Source organism: Emydura macquarii, unplaced genomic scaffold, assembly GCF_026122565.2.
Source record: "Emydura macquarii macquarii isolate MOO-44397 ecotype Brisbane River unplaced genomic scaffold, CSIRO-AGI_Emac_v2 contig_212, whole genome shotgun sequence".
Classification (NCBI taxonomy): domain Eukaryota; kingdom Metazoa; phylum Chordata; order Testudines; family Chelidae; genus Emydura; species Emydura macquarii.
In genome coordinates, this window is record NW_027130349.1 from 606946 (window position 1) to 630066 (window position 23121).

General features: G+C 41.8%; 1 protein-coding gene across 2 annotated transcripts in view; it reads left to right on the forward strand.

Annotated features, from left to right (window-relative positions):
• Positions 1–18498: 18498 nt before the first annotated feature.
• Positions 18499–23121, forward strand: part of B4GALT6 (beta-1,4-galactosyltransferase 6) — a 55206-nt gene continuing 50583 nt past the window's right edge. For both annotated transcript variants that reach the window (XM_067546235.1, XM_067546244.1), the window contains exon 1: positions 18499–19459. In XM_067546235.1, the coding sequence (XP_067402336.1) occupies positions 19345–19459 (115 nt within the window). In that variant the 5' untranslated portion in view covers positions 18499–19344. The remainder of the gene's footprint in view (positions 19460–23121) is intronic.

Consider the following 23121-nt stretch of genomic DNA (forward strand, 5'->3'; position numbering starts at 1 on the left):
CCTGATAATCATTTCATCTTGACCATGTTTCCCTATTTTGCTTATGAGAATGTCATGTGGGACTGTGCCCTACTAAAATCAAGATATGTCACATCTACAGCTTGCCCCTTTTCCCTCTATGATACTGTCTGGATTAGGGGTGACCATTTATAAAAGTATTTAATACCAATATGACAAACTTGCAATGATTCTTACAAGACATGCCATGTCAGGTACCATTGGAAAGGTTATAATTTAAGTATGATAATATTGTTTGTGTCTGTATCATCTTTGTACTGTAAGTTATGGATATGTGTGATATATCTGTATCGAAAAACTTGTGCGGTGCTACTGGCTACACCCACAGGCAGATTAGTGTCAGCATTGATGACCCATCAAGGGCCATCACCTATACAATGAGCCCAGGGAGAGAACCATGGGCTGCATCAGGACATGTAGGGACATGCCTGTGGTCAAGGGGACTACAAGTGCTTTTCCCTGCCCATGTGCTGTGAGCTTGTGTTTGAAACACAGGAGGTACAATCTGAATGGCAGAAACTATAAAATGCAGCTCCACCATCTCCATTTTTGTCTTCATTCCTGCTTCCTACCTCTGGAACAACTATTCTACATCTGAATCTGTGAAACAAAGGACTGAGATCCATCCAGGTACTGGATGTACTCCAGAGGAACTGTACAAGCCTGCAAACTCCACAATTCTGCTAAGAATCTGACAGATATATATATATACATACAAATGACTTCAAAGTGCATATATATATATATATATGCACTTTGAAGTCATTTGTATGTATCTGATTGCTTTGACCATTTAACATCTCTTTTCTTGTTTCTTTTCTTTTATAATAAACATTTAGTTTTAGTTACTAAAGAATTGGCTAGCAGTGTGTTGCTTTGGGTAAGATCCAAACCAATATTGATCTGGTAATGTGGCTGACCCTTTGGGGATCTGGAGAACATTTTGGTAAAAGGGAATAAGTTATTTATAAACTCTATCTCTTCACTGGACCTAGTTGCTGATTGGGAGCAAGAGACTAAAATGCAATCAAGGGGGCTGTGTAACTTTTTGTTTTAGCTTCTTGATAATCAGTGTGGGAAATGAGAAGCACTGTTTGTGAGTGGTTGGTGAATCTAACCGCAGTGTTAGCCACCGGTTTGGAAGAATCTGCTCTTCTTTTTACAGCCTGCCCTGACCTTGGCATTTTCAGGTGTGCTACCCTAGGCACATACAGATCACACTCCCTATCAGCTAAGCCAGTAACCTGTCAAAGAAGGAAATTAGGTTGGTTTGGCATGATTTGTTCTTGACAAATCCATGTTGGCTGCTATTTATCATTATCCTTTAGGTATTCATAATTTGTTTATTTAATAATTTGTACCTGTCTCTTTCCAGGTACTGAACTAGTACTGAACTAGCTGGACTAGTCTATAATTCCCCTGCTCCTCTTTGTTCCCCTTTTTAAAGATGGGTACTATATTTGTCCTTCTCCAGTCCTCTGGGACTTCATCCATCCTCCATGAATTCTTAAAGATAATTGCTAATGGTTCTGAGGTTGCTTCAGCTGGTTCTTCAAGTACCATAGGGTGACTATCATAAGACGCTGCCGACATGAATACATCTAACTTACCTAAATGTTCTTTAGCCTGTTCTTTTCCTATTCTGGCTTGTGGTCCTGCCCCCTTGTTGTTAATATTGTGTTAAGCATCTGATCAGTTATCCTTTTCAGTGAACATTGAAGCATGCTGGTGGCATGATGCACCGGGATAGATGGGGATACTTGATCTGCATAAATGTGGATCATTGACCCACTCCCAAACTGACCATCTGCATTGGCCACATAAGTGAGCACAGAAATCACCCTGGAGAACTTACTGAGGGTATGCCTCTCTGTGGGAGCTCAGCTAGCCAAATTCCTGGCTAGCTCTTATGTGGGTTAAAGTTGCATGGCAGCCCTTGCCACAAGTAATTAATTTGGCTCAGAATTGTACAGCAACAAATATCTCCCTTGATAAGACGATTATGACTATCACAGCGGTCTAGGATTGTTGGGTGAAGTTCATTTTCCCAGCCTCCCCGCACTCTATCCACAAAGGGCTTCAATGCATAAAAGTGCAGGCCAGACAACGAGCCAACTTCTTCCCTGGAGTCTGACCACTAAACTCAACTGATTTACAAGTAAAGATCCTGGCCTTTTACAGATTCAAATCCCAAGATTCAAATTGGCAAGGATGACGGAAAGAACAAAGTCACCACTAGCCCCTGTGAATCTGACTTCTATGAAGTTTAGATATGTTCAGAGTGTTTGTATTCTGCTTTCATTGTCTCTTTCTTTAGGAACTTGTATATTTTAATAAATATGATTTGTTTCCTGTTGCTTATGCTCTTCTATTAACTTTGCCATCGATCGAAAGGTATCTCTGCTTTCATAGAAGTGTAGAACACTTGACATATCCCCAGCAACTTAAAGCACAACACTGCATTTTGATCTATATTAGGTCTCCAATAAAACCCTAATGCCAGGAGTTGAGTCTTCCTATGTTTCCAATTAGAATGCCAAAATTATCGGTGTAGAAGGTGTTTGAAGGAAGCAGTTAAAACTCCCACATTAAAGAGAGGCAGTACTCCACAAGTATGTTTGCAATCAGTTTCCATTATAAAGCCCTAAAGCTTTGCTTTGAATATGTGTCTGGCCAAAAAACTTTTTTTTGCTTTTGAATATGCGTCTGGCCAAAAAACAAATTTACTATGAAGGCAAAGTAGAATTTTGCAGCTCAGTTTTGGGGAAAAAAATCCATCAAACTGTTCTGCTAGATGACTGAAGCTTAGAAAAAACACGAGTCCTCCTGTCACTAACAAAAATGTTCATTTGTTAGAGACCAGGGTTTTCAGAGCTGAAGATTCTCTAGGGTATCTTATTATGGAGAGGGGATAACCTCTCCATTGTTAAGATTATAACCAGACCAGTCATTTTGATCAGTGTTGTAACTCCAAAAACAAATTAAAAATCCCCATGCTTTCAGATTTTTAGGGTTAAATTTCATTGAGAGATCACTTTTTTCTGAAAATCTGAATTAAATTAAGAACATCATATTATTTTTTTAAATGTCTCTTCTTTTAATTTTTTGTAAAGTGTGAAATGTTTCTGTCATATTTCACCAAAAATGTCGAGCAGATATAGATTTTGAGGATGGTTTTTGTTTATTTTTACAAGAGGCAGTTTTCAAGGGCAGGAGTGATAAAATATTTTAAGAGACTGACATGGCGGGACTGGGTATACTGAGTTTCTTGATCCAAAGCAGCCAGAGGAGACCTGAGAATTGGTGCCAATGGGCAAACTTTGATGGATATTTTTAACTATTCGCTTTCTTGTCTTTCAGTGCTTGGGTTTTATAAATAATTAATAACTATACTTTTGTTACTTAGCAGCCTTAAGTATTATTTAAAATGAAATTGATTTTGCATTGAATAAGCTTTCAATTAAATGTAAAGCTCCAGCAAACCTGTAAATAAATAATTTCTTTAATAATTGTGACTATGAAGATGCAAATACTGCCCTTCTATGTGACCATGTAATCTTATTGTCCTTGCCAGAAAGGGCCATGTGATGATCCTAGAGGCTATTAAGAAACAAACTGATGTTTAATCAATTCTTGCTGGTTAAACTGGAATCTCCTTTGGGGACAGATGGCTCATTTGTTTGCCAAGATTAATTATGATACGTTGTAACAAATTCTCTTCTAAACAGCCTTGGCTGGGGCTTTGCCTTGAGTGAAGCAGATATATATAGCTACACTATATTATTTAGCACTCTTTACTACTTAGAACAGAATTTGATTATGTATGCATAGCTCTTCCTATAGAGAAGGCAAAGTGCTCTACAAAAAAGCAAATCCAGGCACAGACAAAGAATACTGAGGTCATGACTGAAATGTCATTCTATCTGCTGTAATGTGATGAACTTCCATCAAATATGACAGAAAAACATGATCACCTCTTTGTTGGGGTACCCCCAAGACCTCTTTCACTTGGTTCGCCAAGAACTCAGTTTGACTCCAATCTCATTACTCAGATTCCTTTATTTGGCAAACAGCAAAACTACACTGAATTGATCAGACTCAAAAGTAGAGGGTGGGTATAGAGTGAGTATCCAATGTTACACAACAAAATTTGCATTACACAATTCCAGATTGGCTTGTGGTTACTTTTCAGGAATCAATCCCTATACAGCATGCTCTGGCCACACATTGTACTTACATAACCTACTCTTTACCTCATCTTACATTGCAAGTGTACCTTGTCTTTTATAAATGGTATCAGGGTGTTCCCCCTTATCTCAGCTAGTACAGACAGCCTGTCTGTAGTCTACTGATCCATTTACCTTCCCAGTCATGCCCACTAAGAAATGAGGCAAGCTACTTATGCCCAGGAATCTCTCCATAAGAATTTACGTGCACAAGTGAAAATAACCACCCTAACCTCCACATAGCTGATATCTTCATGGTTTGAAGTACCTAAATACGCACAGAAGTACTTTTTTTAGGTACTAAATCTAAAGAGTGACATTTACTTATCTACCAGGTCTGTGTTTGGATGCTGTGGTGTGCTCAGGGGTTCCTGGAAGCATGCTGATAAAATTCAACCACCAAACTGAAGGGAGGATTGGAGTGATTTTCATAGCTCTGATTGAAGTTCATTCCTGCATGGTTGCTACTTCTTCATTCCTGCTAGGAGTGATGTGTCTTTGGAGTGAATTTAAATACTTCTGACAAGCAGGCTTTTTTGTTGTTGTTTTAATCTTTGGAATGTATCAGATTGCACCAAAGTATCAAATATTTTCAAATGAGTTTCCAAAGGGGATCATCATGTAAGGGGGATCCACTCCTTAAAAGACTTCTCCTCCTCTTTTCTGACTGTTTCAAATTACACAAACTCAGCACTGCTGTTCCATCCATATATTTTTCCAGGAACAAGTATAAAAATTCCCAGCATGTTTGCTTAAAAGATGTTTGTTGGCTTGGTATTGTGGCCTCCCATCTTGGTTACTGTGGTGAGAGAGTGATTTTGTTTAAATGGGAAAAGAAATTATTGATTGTTCAGTCTTTAGCCCCACTTCTCTGCAGGCGTCTACCCCATGTGGGGTTTATCTCAGGCCACATTTCTTGCAGGAGCCCTGTGTTGAAATATTAATAGGACACTGCTAATTTTATACAGATTTTGGAGAAGAACACAAAAGCTTACGTTTGATTTTAAAATACGATGTATTCTGAAAGAGAAAGCTATTTGAACTGCTTAGGACTAGGTTTTATAACACTCCCACTCCCACAGGGCTTTGCAGAAAAAGAAAAATATAAAATATTTCCCCTTTAAATTATTCTGCTTTAACTGTTTCCTCCTAACTCTCATTAATATGATGGAAATGATGAAAAGACAAACTTGTGGAAACTTTGCCTTACCTTCCTGCCACTTATTGTTGAATGTCCTACAGTGCAATGGGCTGCTCTTAAAAATCAGGCTTTTCAGATACACTGACTCCTACGTGAAATTCAGACTGAAGAGTCTGCAAATGACGGAGTCCTCTGGCTAGGACTTTCCTAGCAGTATCATGCTTTTATCTTTGTTAAAAGTAACTTTGGTAGTGTTCCATCTAGAGCTAGAGCCTATTTGTCACTGTTTAGGCCCTTATGGTGCTAGCCTTTTGGGATTTCTATTGACACTTTCTCTGAATATGTAGTCAAAGGAGCCTCTGCCAACACTCATTAGGATCTGTGCTCATGAGGGCCTGTTTTAATAAAATATCCCTAGACTGGCCCTAAATTCTTACATCCACCTTCTTGCCCAAATCTTGAACTAATGTCCCCATCAAATGGCCTAACTAGATGTATTTGTATTTACCCAAAACTAGATCTGTATGTAAAACAAGCAAAACCCCACAAGTAATCTGCTGCACCCCTATCCTTATCCAACTGTCGCTCCCTTCAAATTTTTAAGCATTCACACGTCATTTGCATTTCTCACTATTTCCTATTTTTCCTCTGTTTCTACAGTTTTTTTTTTTTTGGCTCCTGAGTAGGGTTGGGGATGGGTTTTTTTGTTTGTTTTTTGCTAAGTCTCCATTTTTTTATTGTCTTCTAACCGCCTAGTGTTTAGAACTGAGAAACCATCTTTTCTTAAATGCTTATGATGAAATAGCTGAGCAATTCTACAACTGCTCCTATTGGGCCTCACTCGCCTCTGCCATGATTGCACAACCTTGCAGTGGGGGAAAAGGTGAGTAGGTTCAACCACATACAAAAATGGTGGGGGTGAGTGAAAACCAGGTGTGAGAGTACATGAACACTGCAATCCCAATGGGGAGATGTAAACAAGATAGTGGGAAGTTTGAGTGGGTGGGAAAAGATCTCATTTTTATCTCTCTGGTTTGGGCTGGAAAGACCAAGTATCACTCCTTTCCACATTCCCCTACTGCAGTACAACAGCCATGTTTCTCCCTCTTCCCCTCACTAGCAGTGCTGCTCATAACAAAGAACAAATTGTCTCAAGAATGATGCAAGACTGATTTAGTTTAGCTTTTATCTGATGTTTGTTTTAACTTTGTCATTCTGTACTCATGCTAAACTGACAACAAGGTTATTAAAATTTCTGTAGGCAGTGTGTTGGGATGGTGTTGAATCACTATATAGTATCACAATGCACAAGTTTGGTGAGCCTGAGAATTCTGGGGGCAGGGCCTCATAGCACTAGACTGTGGAAAATCACTGAAAAGACCAAACTTGCACTTGGTATCAATATGTGTCACAAATGTTTGTCCAGATCCTGTGTAAGCAGCTATGCTGCTATGGAAGACCAATGGTCATGGTCAGCCAATGGCCAGTTCACCTGGTGTGTACATGTGCAGGCGTGTAATGGCGAATCTGAGGCAAGCTGACCTGGGGCAACTGACCCTATAGAATGATGTGACATCAGGTGCCTGGAGGGGAGTAGTCCACGATAAGTGAATATCAGCCAATCCCTGCAGCCCCCTCCCAAATTATGAATTAATTGGGCTATGCCACATAATTTGCTGGCAAAGCATATTTTGGGGACATGTGACTTCTTTGGGAAGATGGTATAAGTATTGGGAAGATCACATGGTATCTAGTTTTTCTATCTATATCTCATATATCCAAGAGGGTCAGTGATACTATCGGTCAGAAGAAGAATTAAGACCAGAGGGCCTCAGGGTAGCCAAGACCCCACTACGAGGGACTCAGAAAATAGAACAAGGACCTGAGGGAACATGAAGGAGGAAGAGACAGTTGTCACCTAGAGGGGTAGTTATCATGCTTTGCTTACCAATCAGGATCCTGTGTGGGGCCAGCATAGTTACTGAGGTTTTATGCTTGGGAAACTGAGGCTTACTAAGGAGAGGCATTGTATAGTCCTTTCTATTTGTCTGTGATATCTGCTTTTCAATAAACAATAGCTCTGCATTGAAGATGCTGACTTTTGGTCTTCACTGGCATGGTGACTGGGTGCCCAGCTGTGGGCACATGAATTGATCTGAATTGGTCCCCGGCTCAACACAGTAGTAGCTCATTAATGTTACCCATTGTGGATAGTTTGTGTAATATAGTTTTGGAATGCTGTAAATAAGTTTCTAGTAGCTGCTACAGTGATAAACACTCTATCAAATAAAAATTAAACCTGAGCAAATATTTTCAGCTGTTGAAGTCAATGGGGCTCCTCCTGGGTCCAAGGGTCCAGTCACACAGATCTGACTGGAGGACTGAGACCTTTGTTCTTGTTTTATAGAGGGCGTGGAACCACAGAAGCTACTTAGTTTGTGTAATTCACTTTAATGTTGTAAATATGTACAATGAATAGCATTAATGAACCATTGCTGCTGCCTTCAGAAATTTTAACCTTATTAGAGAGAATCAGTGGGGGAGGTAATATCTTTTATTGGACCAATGTCCGTTGGTGAGAGAGACAAGCCTCCAGGCTTACAAAGAGCTCTTCTTCTTGTCTTTCTCACCAAGAGAAGTTAGTCCAATAAAAGATACTAGCTCACCCACCTTGCACCTCTAATAGCCTGAGACCAACATGGCTACAACAACACTGCATACAACAAATCTTTTACCATAAATAATAATGATAAAGGTAAATTCAAACTAAAAGCTATCAGAAGTCAATTGAGTTCTGCAATAGTCCAGTTTGATGGCATGACTGGAGCCTTACAGTTGGAGCCTGCAAATGGATCCATGTGGGCACTCCCAGAAATCCAGTTGGAGTTATGCAAACCAGACATCAGGGGGGTTCTGTATGGGTGTGTCCAGGCAGATACATTGCAGGACTGCCCTTCTTTAATAAGAACCTAGCTATTGTATTGAATGAATTGTAAACTCTGCTTTATAGGATAGGGACTACTGTCTTCCTATGCAAGTGGACTAACAGCACCTAGCACAATGGGGCCCTAATTTCTGACTAGGGCCTCTGGATGGATGTTACTGTAATATAAATAATACTAATTGTAAGTGCTAATGTAATAAAAATAAGAAAAAACAGCTGAGTTTTTAAAATAAAATACTGCCTTAAGGGATAACTCTGCACAACAGTTTAATAGTTGAATATAAATTGTTACATTCTTTCTGGAGTTATTTAATAAATTGAATATATGAACACAAACATTTTATAGTTTTTAAAAATAATTGTTAAAAATGACAGAACAAATGTTAATACAATACTGAACTCCACAACTGCATTTCCTTGCAGAGAAGCCTAAGTTCATGATCCAGGACTAAGTTCATGATCCAGAAGCAAGAGGCAAGGAGAGAAAGTAGATACAAAACATAAGCATCAGGTAGTGGAAGAGATTTGTTCAATAGCTATCCATCTTAATAATAGCTGTGCAGGCATAACAGGTGATGTTCTCCTTCTCTTAGCCAGTCTGCTGAGCTGTCAGCTGGAAGACTTCATGATGAATGCCACTGAAAATATATTTGCTTACCCTGTTTCAGGATGATGCAAATATTCCTGCCCAAATACTTCACAAGATCCATTAAACAGGAGTAATTTCAGAGGGATTGTGGTAAATTTAAGACCAAACAAATGACATTCATATTTATCAAATCTTAGATAGCATATCAAATGATTCCATTTATATGTTTTTAGAAAGCTGCAATGCATGTAAATAATAGCATACTTCTATAAGTGAAGTTTATAAATATGTAGAATTCTGTAATTTTAAAAAAATCAGTGTACTTCCAAACTTTAATAAATTGGAATACAATAAATGATCATTTTAGATCATAAAATTACACAATCACCAATTATCTTTTGTACCTAAACCTTTCTGTTATGATTATCTATATCCAGAATCAGCCTTTGTGTCCCACAAAGTCCCCACCTATATGAGTGCCCCGATTTGGTGGAAACAGAAACAGCTTTTGTTTTTTTAAAAAAGAGATGTTTATGGCTCACTTACTTGCAAAGAGAGCCCTGAAATGTAAAGCAATCACTAGGCTGAAAGGGAAATAAAAAGTAATAGGCACCAGTTTTCAGCAGGAAGATTCTTGTGATGATTTGGAGAATCCATCTATGTACAACATAGCAGTTCCATATTATGTTATGAATTCCTTATGTATCTGTATCAGAATATAAACTCATTTTGACTGCAAGGCTGGTCTGTCTTCTCTGTTGTTTTTTTACTTCTATGTTGGATCAAAATTCCAAAGGGTGGTGATAAAGGGCTAATAATGGAAGGTTGTTAAACCTTGATGGCTCTCTATTCAAACAGAATCACCATTGGATGAAGATGTTTCTGCCCAGAAGAATCAATCTACTCAGGTGTGCTGATAACTAAGCAATGATCATCTCGTGGGAGACTTTGATCACCTGAAGAGGCTCATCGGCGTCACCTGACAAAGGGGCCTGGAAGTTATAAAAGAAAGGGTGGTCTCTTAAAGTAGCTATTTGGTGAGAGAAGGAGACATAGACACTCACATATTCAGACTCCATAACGTGGCGAAGCCATGTGTAAGAGTTTGGGAGCTAGATATCCCTGAGAACTCTGACCCAATCCTAAAGAAAGCTCAAGAATGGTGAGGAAACTAAGCAAGTAAGGGCATGCCTAGTCCATGACTAGGGGTTTAAGACAGTATAGTAATGCACGTTATAAATAATATTAATAGGTGTGTTTGCTGTCATGCCTAGATCTAGATATTGCTAGTGCTATACAAAGTAAGAAGCAATTGTGTTAGAAACCTTTACAAAACCTGTATGTTATATGCTTCAATTATCATGTGTCCCTGGACAGGTAAACTAAGGTGCTCACAGGTTGGAGCTCTGGGAAAGGATGTGCTTAAGCTACTTGGGTGATTTGGGAGTCAGCACTGGTTTTGGGGGCCTAGGGTACATGGATCATGAGGTACTACTTCTCTGAAGGCGAACAAGGTCTGTGCATGCGAAATGTTAGAGAGGCCCAAGAAAGAAACCATGCAGTCGCCTATCCAGACCAAGGGAAACTTAAAAGAACATGAGTCCGGCATGGTAGGACCCAGATACAGCACCGTGGTTGAGTGTTCAGCTGGGGGGAGCTTTAAAAGGGTTGTGATACATCCCAAACTTAAATTAGTTAATTCATAATCTGTGAGTGTATGTCAAAGAATAATCTCACTAAACTTCTCCCAAATTCTAAGGAAGCTCCTCTGCTTAGTGCTCTGATTATGAGGAAATTTATTTAATTAAGGATTGAGATGAGGAAAGCAATGAATGTCTTGCAATCCTGCCCAACCTGCTAAGGCTGGATCTGTCGGCCTTCTACAAAATGAAGACACCCTGAGAGGATAGCGGTAGTAGGGGAAGTCAGATTTTGTTTATAACTGTAGCATGCACAATTAAAGCCAACTGGAGTTTATTAACATGGCCTACAACTTTTACCAGAAGCAGCTTGGGATATTAGTCTCACCAATGTTAATTTGTGAAGAGTGCGTCTATTAAGCATATGCCACTTTGAGGGGGGACTGCTTTCTATTGTTATGTGGAAAAAACTTTATGAAGCCAAGAGAGGAGACTTTAAACTATAAGACAATCCATGCTGGATCTCCTGTACACCAAGAAAGAGGATTTGACTCAGAAAAAAATAGAGTAATAAAAAAATTAGACCCAATGAGCATGAATTACTTGAACTAAGTATAGTAAGGAATGGTTTAGTAGAAATAGCACTACAAAGATACTAGAACTGAGACAAATTGTGGAATTAAGAAATATAGTGAGTAATGTCTGATAGGAGGAGATGATGAAAAGCTATCACTGTATGAAAATATAACCACAAAATTCATCTGTCTAGATGAGATTTTTTTCCTAGGGAATTAACAAATAGTTTACTGTTCTATTGATTTATTTTTAAATGGACAACTGGACAGGTAGATGAAGACTACAGAAAACATATTCTAGAGCCAAAGATATAACTACACAAAAAGGTTTCGTTCAATCTTATAATTATGGTACTTTATAGGATTGTGATCAGTATCTTATGACCCGAATCTCGCCCTAGTTTTGGGTTAGGGTTTGCATTAGTTGCAAAGTTTTCACACTGACTGTTAGAGCTCTTCAACAAATGGAACCAAGTTACCTTTCTAAATTACTCTTTAATCTCTAGATCACCAGGTAAATCAACTGTTTTATGTTTCCATGCATCTTAATAACAAATACCTGTTACACCAGGCATTGTCTTAGAGCTTACCTATCGCCATTAAGAATTCAAACAAAATTTTTATGGCATTTAAATATTTGTGTAAGATATTTGTTTGCTTTAACTGATTGTTAACTGCCAGGAGGGTTATATATTGATGTTAGTTATTGTACAAGGTCTTAACGTGCTGTGACACCACATATTACAGTGCTATAAAAATTAGAGATTACCAGCTCCAAAACCAACCCAGCCAAAGTGACAAACAAATACGGATATCCAAAAGTAGAAGAAAATTATTCTAGAGCTATATGTATATTCTAGAGCTACAGTGATAAATATAAGGTTAACTTTCCAAATTCTGTTGTTAAAAAATATGGGAAAATGAAAAAGGAAGACAGAGGAAAACTGAATAGTGAAGGGGCTTGAGGGTCTCTTACAGCATAGTTTCTCAATCTGGGGGTACGCGAGACACAGGCGGGTGGTACCCAGGGAAAAACAGAGTGAAGGGGAGGCAGGTGGCAGCTGCTAGCTTCTGGGGGAGGTGGGCAGCAACTTCCCGCTTCCTGCCAGGTCCCAGCTCCCAGGTGGGAGCCTGGTGGCAGCCTCCTGCGTCTCGTGAGGTGGCCTCGCAGCTGGGTGGCAGCCACCCATGCCCCAGCTCGGAGCCGAGGGACAGCCTCTAGCGCCCCAGCTTGAAGACGGGCAGCAGCTGCCTGCCCACATCCCTGGGTCCCAGCTGGCGTGGAAGCTTCCTCTGCCCCAGCTCGGATTTGGTGGCAGTTGCCCACCTCCCAGGCTGGCAGCCAGGTGGCAGCCCCGCTTCCTGGCTCAAAGCCCAGTGCCCAGAAAACTTATCATGCCATTGCCTCCTAGCTTTGGCCAACATCACCTCTAGCCCAGGTACATACTTGAGTTGTGCACCCCTGGTGTAAAGGCAGTAACCCTACCCACACTAGATTTGATATCTGTCATATCATGGTCTTATATACTCAGCCCTTCTTCCAACATATGGCTCATGTTAATCTGTAAATATAAAATCCTGTGGAAAATTGAGTGTTGGGGTACTTCTGAAAATTTTAATAAGTTAGGGGGTACTTGCTACTTAAAAGGTTGAGAAACACTGTCTTACAGTTTTAAAAAAATATTAAAATTGGTTTTTAGAATGCATGAAGTTAGACACGGGGACCACCTTTATTTTTTTATTTTAGACAGAGCCAAATGCTCATTAGCATTTAACAAAAAATAAAAAAGCTTGTTGCATCAAAATATTAATTTAATAGGCCTTTTCCATTAATCAACAATTATATAAATGTCACTGTCTCTGTTTTTGAGATTTTATTTAAATTAGAACAACATAATGCTCACAATTTTTCTTAAAGCAAAACTACTTTGAAAGTGAAAGATCTGATCTGCTTCCACTGAAATCAGTGACAAATCCCTTCCCTCTTCTCCCGCATTGACTTAAATGGAGCAGAACGGGGCCTTTAGTTTCCTTGAAAGTCCAAATACTATGAAGGACACCAAAAAGCATGTTTCATCTGTTTTTCTTTTTTTTTTTTTTTTTTAAAAAAAAGACCCAACTTAATGAAAACCAAGCCAGTAAGAAAAAAGGCTACTTTATCATTGAAAAGCAGTTGTTAATGTCAGAAGCCCTGATCCTGTCTTAATGTGTGCTTAATTTTAAGCATATTGCCATTCCATTGATGTGAACGAAGTCAAGCGCATGCATGAGTGAGGGTTTGCAGGATTGGGGCCTAAGATACAAACTGTTCTTTCTTATGCCTCTATAGAAAGAAAAGCAATGTTTGCATGAGTCACTTCCTTCTCCACAATTGAAAAACCTGAACTAGTTTGTTTGCATGTGGGGATGTATCAGGTTTACCAAGTACACAGTTTACAAAGTTATATTTTATATTGGCTACTTCCTTGTTCTCTATGTTGCTGCTATGAGTGACCAAACAATGCTCAGATGATTTTTCTACTTTTGCCTTCATATTCTTCAAAAGAGCTAGATTGTTATTACATTTTAAAAACCTTCAACTTTCTTCCAAGAAAAGCATCATAGCATGTCATTGTGCAGAGTAGAAAAAAGGTCATGAATCAAAGGCAGCAACGCGTGATGAACCCAGTGAAATCTTCCTTGCCTTCATATTGTAAGTCCTTTTAGGTCAGAGGCCTATCCATTTGGCACTGATCTATTACTGCACAGCACAGTGCACATTATAGTTTTAAATAAATATTAAACTGAGATCATCAGCATTTTCAGCACTGCTATTAGCATTGGGTGACAGGGGAGTAAAACACCAAGGATGCTCTTCAAATGTTTTGTTGTTTGGGGTAGAGAGAAGGGGCCAGAAGAACTTTAAGACTGATTATCTTACATAAGACTAATTGCTAAATAAACAATACAGCAGATGATTTACAAATTCCAAAAAGAACTTGTCTTATATAGGTGTTGGTGGGATTCATTTGCTCCTTTTCTGGACTGAAAACAGGCTTGTCTCTAGAAATACTACACTTCCTACAGAGAGACTTACAGGCCTAGTAGGTTTCTCCTTTAAAGAAACAAAACAAAACAAAACACTAGGCCTGTAAAATCTAACTTGAGCCTGATATCTGGGAATTACAAATCCTCCCCTTGGAGTTTGCTTCAGAAAAGTATCAAATGCCACTGCAATGGGTCCCAGAAAGGTTTTTTGTATTTGGTTTTTGTTAACTGTGACTTGATACTACATCATTCCCAGGACTCCTGCAAACTTGGCTGTACTCTTGGACACACAGCTTTGCTAGTACAAGAGAGATCCACTCTCTGCTGGAAAATTTTTGTTTTTCTTCATCTAACCAGCCCTGACATTGTCAATGGTAAGGCTAGAGGGAGCTGTCACTCAATCCACCATCACAAGGCACTTTTGAAAAAACTAACCAAGTAATTTAAACAGCTCTTGTAAATATTGCCCTCTCATGGAGGTGAATTGCAACACAAATGATGATTACTTATTGAAAATACATTTGACTAAATGCTGAATTTTTTACCACTAGGTAATCCAGTCCTATACAAACAAAAACTAATATGCCTACCTGCAAGAAAAGTCAAATGTAAACAATTGTATATATTTGTCTATTACTGCTTTCCACTGTATTACTTTTATTCCTTCTGTATCTTTATACTCTGTTCAATAAAACAACTCACATAGACAGAAAGTGTGATATAGTATCTACGGGCTCTCAGATGTTTTTGTGACAAAACAAATACTTTCAAACACCCCAAGCTACCCAATACTACTAATAATAAATTCATTATTAGTTAGAATAGTACTTAATATCTCAAGAAGTAGGGGGTCTATGTTTTGGAGCAAAGAGCTACGTTTTTTCCTTGCTGTTGCCAGGAGATTCCAGTAGCCATGGTGTGCAGCATAATTAGGCTTGGAAGGATTAGGTTTTTACTGGTAAGTATCGGTAAACTTCCATTTCACCGTACACATGAACTGATGAAAAAATATTTCTATCACTAGTTGTTGAGATTGACAGACAGGCAAAGTAAGAAAATACTTGAACTTATTAACTTTGTATATGTTGATATGTGATGCTGACAATTTGTGTTTTAGCAGTTATAAAACCTGAACTTTTTGACTCTCAACATGTACTGTCATTAAGTAATTATTGCCTGACTCTCCCCTCCCCCATTAGCTGCAGCAGTGAACATTTAAAGAAATAAAAATTGAAAAACCTAAAAATAAACATTATCTATTGAAATAATATACAAATTTGATTCTGCCAAGCCTAAGCATAATAACAACTGAAGTTCCTAGGTGGCTATATAATTGACTATATAAATATATAGGAATGTTTCTCTCAACATGTAGCAATATAATGGCATACTAGTTATAGTGTAACTCCCTTTATTTTACTTCTATTTTACCAAATTCCCAGTCAGCTGAATTGTGGTTGTCATTAGTGGGAATCATTTATTTACTTAATTATCCACTGATTAAATAAGTGATGTTTCTAATACTTCTCATTGGGTTATTATGGTGTTCATTTTCCATGCTTAATTTTTTATTTTGTCTTATGTATTTTTTATTTGTAAATGAAAATACTGAAATGCAAGAAAACAGACTTGATGAATGTTTGCCACTGATTGTAGAAGATGACATTTTAGCCCTTTTAGACTAGAAAAACAAACTGCACAATCTCCTGCTCTGAGGGAAAACTTCTGTCCTTGCTGCAGCTATCACTGCTGGGTGCTCCACATCAGAATGGCTTTGCCCCAAACAACTGTATTAGTTTTAAATGAGTTTGAGATTATCAGTAAAGTTTGAGCAATGCTTCTGAACACTTAACTGTGCTGAATGTAGAACCTAACAAGATTCAAAAACCATTTCAAGCATCATTAAAACACTGCTGGGGTTTTGAGTGGAAATCACATTGAAGGAATGAGAAAAAACCTGAATTTTTTTCAAGCACTCCAGGGCTCTAGATTAAATGTAAAAGGGACCTGAACTCCTGTGCAAACTAAACCCCGTGGGTGTCTAAGGTGCACCCAGCCATACTGCGGCCAGCAGCCAGTCCTCTGGCACACAGCACTTCATCTATAGCTCTTTTCAGGGGAATGCTGTGTTGATTTGACTCAGTCACCTAATGGCTTGGTGGTAGCCAGCATCAGATTGCTCAAGCAAACAGGGAGAACAGGTGCCCAACCCAGTGCTGGCCTTGAACAGTTATAGGGTATCTTTGTTAGGATATGTTTAAAGAGTAAACCACAGCCCTTTGTAGAGTGTCCAGATTGACATGTACAAATATGTTAACTAACTTGAGTTAATTGGCAAAACCTTACCTAAACTTTAGTATAGACACACATTTTGAGAAAGTTAGAAAATTGCTTAATGTAATGATTTTCAAACTGTTGTCCACAAAACACTTGCTGGTAGTCTGGGGAGAACTCAGAAGTCTAATGAGTCGCTCTCCTCATTTCCAACTGTTTCTGAGACATATGTGTATTGCATTAAAAGCTGCTAAAAATGAAAATATATTTTCCTAATATTCCATATAAGCATTTGCTACAATTGCCACAGGGATAGTATCGATTGCTAATGGAAACAGGAGTATGATCCACAATTGCAAATAAGAGTGGTGGTGTCTAACACAATCTAATTGTTATGGTCCACACAGTGGAAAAGTGACAGAAAACTTGTCCTGGGGTACCATTGTAACCTCCATGATTAAGAAATCAAACAGTGCACTATAATTTTTTGAAGTCTAAACCAGGGAGAGAATAAACGGGGAGGAGCCATGGATTCATGCTGAATAGTGTCTCTACACATGTGTAAAGAACAAGGCAGGCCCTTAGAAGGGCCTGGAGACATCTAGAAAAGGGATGTGTGGTAGTTAGTGGGCATGCTCAGTAATGGTCTCTGAAACTGGGCAGAGGGTTTAAGCACAAGCAATCAAGCAGATTGCATCATTCACCCTCTGAGGGCTGAGCCAATCAGAACTCAGTGATGAAAAAGCTTATAAAGAGGGGGAGCTAGAGTCTGGAAACAGCTGTATAGACTCATTGGTTGAAGGAACTATCCACAGTTAAGGTGTAGCTGCTATAAGAGCTCCATTCCAGAGTCTGTGCCAGTTAGGATGTGGACTCCTCATGTAGCTGCAAACTAAAGAACTGGTCAAATATTGACTGACAGGAACTACTACTGGTTGTGAGGATCTTTGGACTGCTTTGCTGAGGGGATTTTGAAGAGTTTGGTGGGAACTGTGGAGCTGCTAGTCTCCTCTGGTTCTGAGGCAGGTGACATACATGACTCACTACAGAGACTAAGAAGTCATTTCTATGGGAAGGCAGTATGCAGGTATATGTATACACAACTATACTTTCTACTGAAATGTACATAACAGTAACTGAACATGGAAATGTGTGTGGAAAAAATACAAACTGAGTGACCACATATTGTTTAAGACAAATTTCCACAAGTACATGCTAATTGCAGAAGTTTATAGCTATTAAATGTTTTCCTTGGGAAACCATCGGACATTCTTGCCCTATGACTGTGCAAATTCTCTCCCTTCCCCCCTCTTGAAAAGACTGAGCTTAGGCCTCTGCTTCAGCAGCAAATCAGGCTCTGGTGCAGGCAGACATGGATTTAAAGTTATACAGAATACAGCTCCGCAACCCATTACACCATTTCTTTCTTTTCATCTTCTCCTGCTGCCCCTCCCCTCCTCTCCCTATGGCTCCTCGCACTCACGCATTTTCCCGTTGGAAAAAATAGTGCATTGGTGCCAGGTACAGCCCTACAAGTGCCAAAGGGCATCAACTCCCATTGCTCTTGTCGTACAGCCCTGGGCCACACCTACACAGTGCGGCCTAAAGGCTCCACCCAGGCTGCTTTCCCAGACAGCCTCCAGCTTAGCTTTCCCTCCATACCCCAGCCCCCCATTCATTCTTAACCCCCTCTCTCCATACCCCGCATCGCACTGTCCCTAACATTTTCTCCCCTGCTTCTAAACTTAATGCACCAGGAAAACACTGGCAGCCAGAGAGTCTGGTAACAAGCTCCTCCCCACGGGGACAGTCTATATAACCGGCCAATCAGGAAAGCAGATTCTTTTCTCTCTTGCCTCCCATTGGACCGGGGCAGGCCGCGCCCGCTCAGGCGGCGTGAGCGGGGCTGCTGCGAGTGTCGTGACAGTGTCAGACTAGACAGCTCGCGCGGCCTGAGTGAGTGGGCGAGGGCGCGCGTGCGCGCTGACGTTCTGCAGTCGGTCGCGCCAAGCGGAGGCTCGCGCACGTTCCGAACCGCCGCAGTCGCCGGGGCGCTGAGGGGGAGGGGGGAGCGGCTCGCGGCGACTGCAGCGCGCTCCCCGCCGCCGGTCCGGCACGAGGCAGCGGCGGAGCGAGCGCCAGGGTGACTTTGGCCGGTGCGGCGGCAGCGGCGATGCTGGCGCTGCTGCTGCTGCTGCTGTTGCCGCCCCTGAGAAGGCAGCAGGCGCCCGCGACTCCCGGCGGCATGAGCAGCCGCCGCGCCACCCAGCAGCCGCCGCAGCCGCAGCACTAGGACCCGCTCCCCCCCCCCCCTTCCCCTTCCCTCCGGGGTCTGCCGGGGAGGGCGGCCTGAGGGGCAGGAGCCGCCGGGCCCGCAGCGCTGAGGCCGCCCCTCCCGCCGGGTCTCCGCGCCCCCGCCTCATCGGCGCAGCCGGGAAGGAGCAGCGGACCCCGCGGAGACGCAGCGAGCCGCTCCCCTCCTCTTCCTCCCCCCCCCCCCCTGCGCGGTGCTGTGTTTACTGCTACTCCAGCCGCGCCCCGCACCCACCTCCCTATAGCGCCCACCGGCCGGCCGCCCTCCCTCTAGCATTGTCCTGTACACTAGCCCCTCCCTCCAGCTCTCCTCACACACACCAAGAGCCAGCCCCCACCCCGGCCCTACAGCATCCCGCCCCCGGCCCAGCCGTTCATCCCTCCCCTCCCTGTCGGACGCTCACCCCACAGCCTGCCAGCCCCGCACGCTGCGGAGCAGCCTCTGCCCGGCTGCTCGCCGGAAGCCCTTTCCCTCGGCTGGGCTTGACCCCGCTGTGCGCTCCATGGGAGCCTGCTGCCTCCCTCCGGGAAGTGCTGCCGCCGCCGCCCCTGGCTGCCGCCGGGATTAGGAGGCAGCAGACCGTGCCCAGGAGGAGGATGTCACTGCTCGGGAAGGTGCTGCGGGTCTCCAATCGCTCCATACTCGCCTTTATCTTCTTCTTCTCCTTGTCTTCATCGTGCCTGTACTTCATCTATGTGGCCCCTGGGATAGGTAAGCAGGGGATCTCCTCTTGGGCGGGAGGATTCGGTGGAAGCTTATATACCGTATATCTTAACCCTATCTGTGAAGAACGTATTGGGACGGAGGCCTTTGCAAAGTAAAGGTGTCTGTCCGTCAGCCTGTTTTGTGGGAGGCTTCAAATAATAATGGGCCTTTTGATAGCTTCTAAAAAGAGTGTATACAGCATAGTCTAGCGCTTCAGAGTCATAATTCAACAGAGGGGAGATCTTTCAGAATAAGAAAGGTACCACAAAAATGGTATTGGATGGAATTAAATTTGGGTCTAAAACGAAAGGATGTTCTTTCAAGGGATGATGTTAGAGATATTGAAAGATATTTACAGTGGTACTGTGTACTGTTGCACCCTTCATTCAGGGATCTCAAACGATTTGTAAACCGACAGGCTATGTTAAAATGGTGCAGCTGCGCCGCTGTAATGCTTCAGTGTAGACATTCTCTACAGCAATGAAATTACCTATATTTGCTTACCTGTATTGCTCAGGGGTGTGTTTATTTTACATCCCTGATGATGTAGCTGGGTTGACCCAACTTTTTAGTGTAGACCTGTACACAGTGGCCACAGTAAGCTAACCACCTAACAGTTGCGGAGTTTTTTTGTAGACATCATGACAGGGAAAAGTTTTAAGGGATTTAAAGGAATGCAGTGAAGTGGCTTTGCAGGTATTTTGGGGTGGTTCTGCCATGCATAAGGGGGAAAACTCATAGATATTTGTTAGAAAAATGTTTGTTAGTCAATTGTCATCATTTGACTGACATGTCAATACCATGTAAAAGAATCCTTCTATCCTTACTTTATGGCGCTGGCTGTTTTAACTCTGTGAAGGATCATCTAATAAGCTAAAAGCCCTCTGGTAGAACACTGACCACAGTAGGAATCCAGATTAGAAAAGCAGCATACTAATTAGTGGTTTTTTCTTGTTATCAGTTTTACCCAAACTTGCATAGTTACTTAAGATTAATGTTTCTTGCATGGCTACTTCTCTTCATTTAAACGGGGCTTCAAAAAATGGTACAAACACGTTAAGAGACTGCTCAGTGACCGATGAGAACAGCCACCACCAAAATAATCAGCCATGGCTCTTGATTTACATCAGTCATCAAATACAGGGGATCATATTTACAAATTAAGAGGTGTATTTAATTTAAGTGGCTACAGCAGGGGACAAGGAGCCAGAACCCTTGGTTCTATTCCTGGTTCTGCCATCAATGTATTAGGTGACTAAAGAATCTGCATTTTTTGTGCCTCTGTTTCCTCATCTACAAAATTGGGATAATATTTATTAGGCACATAAGAGTGCTGTGTGGATTACTTAGGGCTTGTCTAAACTGAAAAGTTACATTGACGTAGTTACGTTGCTCATGAGTGTGAAAAATCCACACCCCTGCAAGATGTAGTTAAGCTGTCTGGAAGAAGTCTTCTGTAGACATAGCTATTGCCTCTCAGAGAGGTGGATTACTTATGGTGATGAAGGAACCTATCCCATCGCAGTAACTCTGGTTCTGTAGCATTTTAAGTGTATACATAGTCTTAGGGCTTGTCTACACTAGAAAATTTTGTCGATGTAAGTTACAGTGATGATCAAAAAGTGCTGTAATTACAACCCCTGTGCCTGTCCACACAGCGCTTGTTGTGTCGCCGAAGTGCATTCACCCTTGGTGCTCTAGCATCGACAGTGAGAGCAGTGCACTAAGAGCAGGTATCCATCCCACTGTGTGACTCTCCACCTTGTGCCGCTAGGGATTGTGGGAAGGCGGAGAGGATTGCAGTGCATCATGGGTGCGGGCTTTCTGTCCTGTCATTCCATGGGTTTCCAACTGCGTTTTGCAGCATTTTTAAATGGTCCCCATTTCCTGAGCACCTGCCATATCTATCTGAAAGGATGGATCTTGCACTGCTCTCCACTGTTGTCAGTGTTCTGAACACATCATTCATTGCTGGTCATGCAGTATAACATGAGATCCCAGTCAGAACTGGAATCCGAGGTGCCTGACCTGCTGTGTGCCATGTGAACAAACATTGGATTACTGTTTGCATTCATAGAGCATCTGCACATGGTGCATTAATGATTTTGGGCACATGAAACAAACACAGAGTGGTGGGATCGCATTGTAATGCAGATCTGGGATGATGAGCAGTGGCTGCAGAACTTTTGAATGTGCAAAGCCACCTTCACAGAACTCTGTGTGGAGCTCACCCCTGTCCTGTGGCTCAGTGGCACCAGAATGAGAGCTGTCCTCTCAGTGAAGAAGCACATGGCGATTGCTGTGTGGAAGCTGTCAACTTCAGATTGCTACCAGTTGCTTGCTAATCAGTTTGGAGTCGGTTATCGCAAGTGTGCAAGGCTGTGAATTGAATTCTGCTGTGAAACACTGAGAGTCTTGGAAATGTGTGTGAAATAGTGGATGGCTTCTCAGCGATGGGATTCCCTAACTGTGGCAGGGTGATAGATGGCACGCATTTCCCAATTTTGGCCCCCGACCATCTCGTGACGGAGTACATCAATAGAAAGGGGTACTTCTCTATAGTGCTGCAGGCGCTTGTGGATCACTGTGGGTGATTAACTGATATAAACACAGATTGGTCAGGTAAGGTGCTTGACGAATGCATCTTCAGGAACACTGGTCTGTACAGAAAGCTGCAAGCAGGGACTTTCTTTCCAAATCAAAAGATTCCAATGGGGGATGCCTATAGTGATCCTGGGAGACCCAGCCTACCCCTTACTTCCGTGGCTCATGAAGTCTTATACAGACAAACTGGATAGCAGCAAGGAGCACTTGAATAACAGGCTGAGCAGGTGCCGAATGACAGTTGAATGTGCGTTTGACAGATTAAAAGCTTGCTGGAGATGCCTTTATGGCCAGTTAGATCTAAATGAGGAAAATATTCCCATGGTAATAACCGCCTCCTGTGTGCTCCATATTTGTGAAGCTAAGGGTGAAAAATTTCCTCTTGGGTGAAGCGCAGAGGCAGATTGCCTTGCAGCGGACTGTGGACTACCAGATGTCAGGGTTATTATAGGGACACAACGGGGGGCCATTTGAATCAGGGAGAACTTGAGGAACTATTTTGACAATGAGCATCAATAAGATCTCTTTCTAAACAGCACTGTGCCATGTCATGACTGCTGTCCAGCTTGCACTGTGTATCAGTGTGAGCTGCCACCACCTGTGCAAGAGACAAATAAAGATTGCTTATTCTTCACAGAGTGTGTCTAGGCTGGAGGGGGAAAGCAGTGAGGGGCAGTATGAACTATGACAGCTGGTTGTAAGTCCAGCCATTGCTCTGGGAGCTGTCTGAAAGGGTGGAGTTGAATGGGGTATCGAGATGGGCCGGGAGTTTGGTAGGAATATATGGGTGGAGTTTGGGGGGGGGGGGGCATGGAAAGCAGTTGTCTATTGGCTGCAAAGGAGGGCAAGCACACATGAATTCAGTCTGAAGCGGTATGAGTGACTTTAGCTGCTCTGTTTGCTCTTCCATGGCTTTTCTCATGTGTTCGTGACCTGCTAGCACTTGCTCCTCATTTTCCCTTCTCTCTTGCCTATCATTTTGGTGGTTTTTGGCAGTGTCTCCAGCCCTCTTTTCTTTTTTTTCCCCCACCTTAGAGGACTGGAGGAGTTCTTGGAACATCTCC